The sequence below is a fragment of the Epinephelus fuscoguttatus genome, linkage group LG18, assembly GCF_011397635.1.
Source record: "Epinephelus fuscoguttatus linkage group LG18, E.fuscoguttatus.final_Chr_v1".
Classification (NCBI taxonomy): Eukaryota; Metazoa; Chordata; class Actinopteri; order Perciformes; family Serranidae; genus Epinephelus; species Epinephelus fuscoguttatus.
This window is the reverse complement of record NC_064769.1, coordinates 1189268-1197106: the sequence shown is the minus strand read 5'-3', so window position 1 is coordinate 1197106 and position 7839 is coordinate 1189268. Positions and strand designations below refer to the sequence as shown.

The 7839-nt window shown below is 39.9% G+C and overlaps 1 protein-coding gene across 2 annotated transcripts in view; it reads right to left on the bottom strand.

Annotated features, from left to right (window-relative positions):
* Nucleotides 1–1302: 1302 nt before the first annotated feature.
* The window catches only part of slc27a6 (solute carrier family 27 member 6), a 119187-nt gene continuing 112650 nt past the window's right edge, over nt 1303–7839 (bottom strand). Inside the window, exon 10 of one of the 2 annotated variants that reach the window (XM_049604040.1) lies at nt 1303–3296. In XM_049604040.1, the coding sequence (XP_049459997.1) occupies nt 3120–3296 (177 nt within the window). In that variant the 3' untranslated portion in view covers nt 1303–3119. The remainder of the gene's footprint in view (nt 3297–7839) is intronic. The other variant, XM_049604041.1, reaches the window with a different exon arrangement.

Below are 7839 nucleotides of genomic sequence, written 5' to 3'. Positions count from 1 at the left end.
TACATATAGTCATTGCACACTAACATCAGTCACTTTATGTAAATATGTCACATAACAAATGTATCCATTTAACTATAAAGCATGGAATCTCTGTATGTATGTATGTATGTATATTTGTGTATACATTTGCCCCTCACATATCTCAGGAACCGTTTATCCAATCTTCTTGACACTTGGTGGGTGTATTGCTGGGGAACCAATGATGTGCATTGTTGACTTTGGCAAGGACCTTCTATTGGTGGCTGTATGGTACATTTAAAAAAAGATGATGAAAGAGACCAGAAATGTTACACGTAGCAAACATTTCAAGCATCAGCAATGTAACTTTTGGAAAGAGCACTTTGCTCCCGGACCAGAGTAAATGTAAAGTTCTGCAGAGCAACCAGCATGTCATCCGCAGCTGGTACCCACTGACCGGCTATGGCTCATCAACTGCAGCTCAGATGCTGGATATACTAACGTTACAACCGAACTCTTCTTCACTTTCTTGGAGTCAACAGGCACAAACAGATAGCCTATGGGATAAACAAGCACGAGAGGAGAGCGCAAGGGATAAGTGCCACTATGCCAGTGTAAAGTGTGAAAGTTTGTAACAGCGAGCTGGGACTTGGCTGTGTTTTCAGGGGTAGATTGAGTGATTTGGGAGTCCCAGGCAAATGTCATGTTGCTTTTCTTTACACAATTTCTTTAACTGGGAATGTCAAAGTTGGCAGAGCTTGAGGAAACCCTTTTTTTAAAAACTACACTTAACTTATTACTGCATCTTGCTAACTCGGCCATTCTGGATGTCACTAACTCGGCTTCTTCTCCGGAGCCTTTGTGCTCCACTGTCTCTCAGATTAACTCATATCGCAACGGTGCCTGGACAGCGTGACGTGTGTGGTTGTGCTGCTGCCGTGGTCCTGCCATGGTCCTGCCAGATGCCTCCTGCTGCTGCCATCATTAGTCATACTTCTACTGTTATTATACACATATGACTATTGTCACACATGTATACTGCCAGATATTAATACATACTTTCAACATATTGTACCACAGTAGCCAGAACTATAACTATAATATTATTACTTTCAACAATGTTGTTGTAAGCTACTGTCATTACCTGCATCTCTCTCTCTCTCTCTCTCTCTCTCTCTCTGTGTCTCATTGTGTCATGTGGATTACTGTTAATTTGTTATGCTGATCTGTTCTGTACGACATCTATTGCACGTCTGTCCGTCCTGGAAGAGGGATCCCTCCTCAGTCGCTCTTCCTGAGGTTTCTACCGTTTTTTTTCCCCGTTAAAGGGGTTTTTGGGGGGAGTTTTTCCTTATCCGCTGCGAGGGTCATAAGGACAGAGGAATGTCGTATGCTGTAAAGCCCTGTGAGGCAAATTGTGATTTGTGATATTGGGCTTTATAAATAAAATTGATTGATTGATTGATTGACTTCTTGTCGGCATGAGGGTCAGTAAGTGGCCATTTCCTAACGCTGAGGACGGCTATGAGCTGAAACACGTCCATTTGACTGCTGCTGTGCAATCCATTATATTAAAAAGTATTATACATTAGTGAGTGCTGTCGGGTTTTTCTGCTTTGCTGTAGTATTTTGGACCGGCACCCAGTTACACTTTGAGACTTTTGAGTGAGCATGGCAAGTTTGCTGAAGACTTATCCCCATACACAACAGTACTAGCCAGCAGGCAGTGACCTCCCCAAGATGGCGGCGACGTTGACGCATCGCTGAAGCGGGCCGAAGCCGAAGGTATCTACTGTATATGATATCTATGGTTTCATCAATGTTATCATAGCTTTTTGGTACGCAGCGGCTACCATTGTTGAAACAGTGAGGCGCTAGAGTGTACTATCTGTTTGAATGCAATATATGATGTGTATATATATATATATATATATATATATATATGTGTGTGTGTGTGTGTATGTGTGTTTGTGTGTATATATAAAAGAATAAACTCTAAATACTACACAGTAAAATCCTGCATTCAAATATTTACTTAAACTGAATAGTGAAAAACAGGCATTACCAGCACATTGTACTTGAATTTACTAATATCTGTTTAAGGTGGAGTATTCAGTTCATAAAATGCTGAATAGTTGAATGAATATTAATGCATCACATCTTAATTGATAAACATAACATGTCACTGTCAGGTAAATGTAATTGTAGACCTACAATATTTTTCCTCTGAAGTAGAAATACAAATACATAGTAAGTAAGTCGCACAGCGCTGAGTATTTTTTTTTTTTTTTTTTTTACATTATTATGGGGTACAATGACTTAAAATAGCAACATAATTTTATATGTCCATACCTAAACATCATAAAATAATCTATGGGTCCAGGTGTATTGCTCAAAGAAGCAGTTTCAAGTGTGATGTTTGGATGAGCAGTTCTTGAGAAAGCTGCGAGCAGGGATACCACAGGCCAAGCAATCAGCACATTCTGAACAGGCATGTTTTGAACGAGCACTGGGCTCGTTTAAATCAAAGCATGATCTTTTTTCTAAACCTGACTAAGTAGGTATGTTGACTAAAGCTAACTGCGACTGTTTCACAAACTTAACCAAGTTACAATGTGTTTCAGCCGTGCATCACATAGAGACACTAAAGAATGCCCTGTGCGTAGCTATAAGAGGCCATAGGGCATGAAGCATTGTTATTTGACGACCCGAGAATGAGAATGGGAAGCCTCACAGCTAGATGCCACTAAATTCCATACAGTAGACCTTTAAGGGCCTTTAAATTAGGTGTTTAGCAGTGTTTTTATCAAATGCATTGGCAAAAGAGGGGCTTCCTTATTAAAATGACAAACACATTGTTTCAGCTGATGTGAGGGTAAAATAAAGTTAATTTAGAAGTTGTTTTTTCATGGTGATACATTCACGTTCCTTCGATCTTTTGTTTAACAAAGAAATCTCATCAGGACATCACCATTCACATGTATACAATCAACTCTTCGTGATCCTATAATTCACTAATTAGACAATGGCTTTTCATTTAGACCATAGCAAATTGTCATTATTCCACTGAATACAACGTGCTTCGATAAGCCGTGTTTATTTCTACTCTGCTTTGTGCATTGTTTCAAACTGTATCATCATCACATCCATTCTTTGGAGGTCTATAGCTTGCGTTCCCCAGAGAGGATGCTCTGGTAGATACTGTCTGTTAAAGGAATGTAGCTCATCAGCTGGTAGTCCAACACATATAGAAGATCAGAGATTGTTGAGGGGTTGAAGCCGCTCTGTACCAGATGAAACTTCTGCTGCTTGAAGGTGCTCGTCATTTCCATGACCTCCTGAGGGAAAAAACAATCAGTGTGATTTTAGCAGCAGGTTTCACAAGGAATTTAATTAGTTTAGTGTTGGTTCTTTAGTTGGAAACTACAATAATACAATATCTACATTAGCTACTTTAGGTGATCTATTATTGCTGACTAGCTCACAATTGTGCATGCCATTGGAGCCTGCTGGTAAAACAGGCCTTTCTGTTGGGCATACACTGACTACAATAGAGCTGAAATGATAAGTTGATCAGCAAAACATTAATCAGCAACAATTCTAATAATTGGTCAATCGTTTGAAAATATTTTTTAAATGATAGACTTTGGTTGGAAACACTGGATTCTGGAAGTTTAATTGACTGAGAAAATAACTGATGATTTAATAAATGATTAATGCAAATAATCAGTAGTTGCAGCTGTAGACATCAACAGTAGAATAACTCTTTCCTTCACCTTGTCTAGAGCAGTGACTGTAGCTAAAATAAATGTCATGCCACCTTAATGACTGATCCAGTTTTATTTTTAATAACCAGTGAGATTAAGCCAATAATTATTAACTGAAGGAGCCAAGTTAAATTTCATTGAAATAATATAATAATCATCCAGAACTGCACCTGGATTCGTGAGTAACGACATTTCATTCACTGTATGCTGTTGTATATAGAGAATGAAAAACTGATTTGAATTGAACATGAACTGTATGTTTCTAATTAGTTAAATAACGAATGCCAGTTAAACGTAACACACTAAAGACACAAGGCTCTCCTGCTACAGCATACTAACACTCAACTTGAGAGAGGGAACAGCTCCTTCATACTTGACCAATGTGTTTGCCTAATGAACTTCCCTCTTTTACTACCCATCACAAGTGCGTCCATGTTGTACTTATAAATCTTCCTATCCCTAACCTTGATAGCCTTGCCCTTATTTGTATGGTGTGGTTGTGAATCTAATATTATTCTCCACCAAATTTTATTTGTATTTTGCTTTAAAAAAGCACACTGATGTCATGTACAGAAAAACAAATGTGTTAAAGATTTATATATTTTAAGCAACACTGATTAGAAAAAAGGTGAGGACAGTTTTTCTACCAATTAAAAGTAGTATTTTTTTTGTTCCTTAAGATGAACAATGCTGACAAAACACAAAGAAAAGAAAATTATTAGGAATGCACAATATTGGATTTTTTGCCTATATCCAACATGCCAACGAATAACAACTCATATGGCCGATAACTGTTAACTTGTTGCTTTTTTTATATATTGTATGTGTTTTACTATTCTACGTAGTTTTTGAAACTGATTATGCTGATTTTGCCACTTCGCTGGAGGAAGAAATCTTGTACCTCAATGGGACCTTCCTGGCTAAGAAAAAGGATGAACTAGAATTACCACCCTGTTGTACAACAACAGGGTGGTAATTCTCCGCACTCCAGTCAAGTTTCTCTTACAGTTTCCATCCATGTCAGTGAAAATATGGATGCTTCACACCCATCTGTCCCCCAACAACACATAAGATCGATACAATCAGCACAGTTTCAAGGTGGGCACCCAAGATTAGAGTCACCAATGCAGTATCTGACCAAATATTACCCCTTTCGCTCCTCAGATATGACACTGAATAAAGGCCACAAAAGTGTTTTATGTAGAACATTATGATGTCATGGTGAAGTTGACCCTTTGGATATAAAACGTCATCACTTCATCATTATATAGCATACTATTCGACATTTCTGTAAGGTTTTCTCGTAAATAGCATAAGAATTCTTGAGTTATGGCCAAAAAAATGTTTTGTGAGGTTACTCTGACCTGCGACTGCCAAATTCTAATTAGGTTATTCTTCAGTCCAAATTTTTAAAAATTCCTTATTGGCATTCATGAATACTGCTTTTATGAGAATGGGACAGATGGATGGGCAATCCGAAAACAAAATGCCTCAAGCCACAGCTGTTGTTGGCGCAGAGGCATAATTAAAATATCTTTAAGAATACATTTAAAATACATTTATGTATATTTACTTAATTGCTGTACTTCAGTAAAGTACAAGTACCCAAAATTTGTACTACTATTTGTATTTTAATTTTAATCTACTTAATAGTTTTACTGTACAACAATTCAGAGGGAAATTGTTCTGAGTCCACCACATGTATCTGACAGGTTAAGCTACTTCGCAGTTTAAGATTCATTTTGCAAGTTGCTCAGTGGTGCATAAAGCCAAAAAAGTTTGATTTCCTGGTTGTAAAATTACCTGGATCTTCCACAGTGTTAGGCCCATAGAGCAAGCATACTAGTTAGTTACTGTGTGTATTCCAGATGGCTAGCTCATTGCTGCCACTTTGCCCTTAGGGTCATATAGCGGTTACTGCTGTTATCAGGGTAGCTGCATTGTGGAAAGGTAGCGCCCACCCTCCTGTTTCCCCCTGGTTAACACCATCAGTTCTGTTAGCACTGCTGCCATTGTTTTGCACTGTTTATGCAGTTAACACATTCAGCTGCTAGCTGCTGGCTCAGCCACCTCCATGTTAAGAACTGTGTCCAGAAGATTCACATAATCTCACCATAGAACCCCTTATAAGTAGATTATCTGACTAGTTGTTCCAACCCTGCACACTGATTCATTGGAGGCAATTTGGGGATCAGTGTGCAAGAATCATCGATTCATTCATTATCCATAACGATAATGATCCAATCGATTATTCTGTTAAGGGCACAAGCCATCCCAGCTGACATTGGGCGAGAGGCAGGGTACACCCTTGACAGATCGCCAGACTATCACAGGGCTGACACATAGAGACAGACAACCATTCACGCTCACCAAGGAAGCCGGCCAACTCAGTGAAAAGCCACTCTGACATGGAGAGAACATGCAAACTCCATGCAGAAGGGCCCCAGTCGGCCAGTGCTAACCACTGCACCACCATCCTGACCTGTGTAATGCTGGGTTCAGACTGCACAACACAACATTTTTGTCTGTTCCAACAGTCACTATGTCAGATTAGGCAATTGTGGGGTCATAAAATCTTGCAGTGACTTGTTCTATATTTATTATTAATACTAATATATTAAGTCACTGTAGCTGTTCATGTCCTAGCCTAAAAGTTATTGTGGTAATGCAAAAAGTGCCACCAGATGGGAGGAGCTACATTTGAAGTACCACATGCAAACTATGCAAGTCTACAGGACGTGTTGAGTTTGAAATGACGGTACGATGCATTAAATTTACCAGGACAAACAAGAGTGGATTAAAAACAAAAAATACAAAAATACAAAGGTAGAAAGAGAGACCAGTGTCTGGAAATAAAGACCTGTTTCTAATGTAGTCTGTTTCAAATAAAGCTGGGACCCTCTGCAGCTATGGTAAGCAAAAGCCCCGCCACTGTTTGTGAATTTTATTCCTTTATCCTTCTACATTATGAAGAATTAACATTCTTTGCTAGTTTGATGCTAATCAAGTCAAGTCAAGTGAAGTCAATTGTATTTGTCAATATCACATATGCACTGGACATACAGACAATTGAAATTAATTATTATGTTAAATAATGTGACTTAATTAACATTAAATCACCTCGTGGGGCACCATTCCCGGGGGGGGGGCTGTAAAGCTGCGATGAAGCTATGCCCAGTTGTTACTTTACCGATCCTTGAACGGATGGAAGAAAGAGTCACCTGGTGGTGTACTGCTTTGTTAGCCAGCAGAAGAAGGCAGGAAAGAGCTGTGGTTCCAGGTGCAGCTCTAGAGTAAGAGGGAAAATTGTTTGAAGGGAGCAGACCTTCTACAGATGCCTGTGACATCACAGAGTCACATGTCACTGTAAAAGTCCTGTCCAATCAAGTTTTGAGACTTGAGTCTCACTGAGGTGAGAGGTGAGACATCCTGGAGATGGGTCTCAAATAGCTGTCTTTGTTTGGAGAACAGAGCAGGGAGGGAGTTGAGTGTCCTGACAGCTTGGTGTATGAAGCTGTCCCTCAGTCTGCTGGTCCTGCCCCGGAGGCTCAGTAATCTCCTCCCCGATGGCAGAAGGCTGAAGAGGGTGTGTGATGGGTGAGTGGAGTCACCAGCAATGCAGAGGGCTTTGTGGGTGAGGCGGGTGATGTAAATGTCTTGGAGGGGTGGAGAGAGGCACTGATAATCTTTTCAGCTGTTCTCATGATGCGCTGGAAGGTCTTGCGGCTGGATCCTATGCAGGTGCCATACCAAACCGTGATGCAGCTGGTCAAGACGCTCTTGATGGTGCCTCTAATGGCAGTACTCACTGGGTTGTGCCTCTGGTATTTCATGCCATCATTTTGTCCTTTTTACTCTGTATGGTAGTCACTAGAGGAAATATCAAAAAGTCGGGGGTGTTTTTGCATCATCTGTGGCAGCAGATCAGTCTGTGTTTCTATTGGTCAAAGTGATGGATGTGACAGAAGAAGTCGTGGAAGACAAAAAGAAAATCAAACATGCTAGACTTTCTGTCGGGACGTCGTGAGGAATCCCAGATGTGGCGTTGGTTGTCGTCTGAGATAAAACAATGGATTATCGCGTATGACACTCATTGTCGTTCAAAATCCAAGCC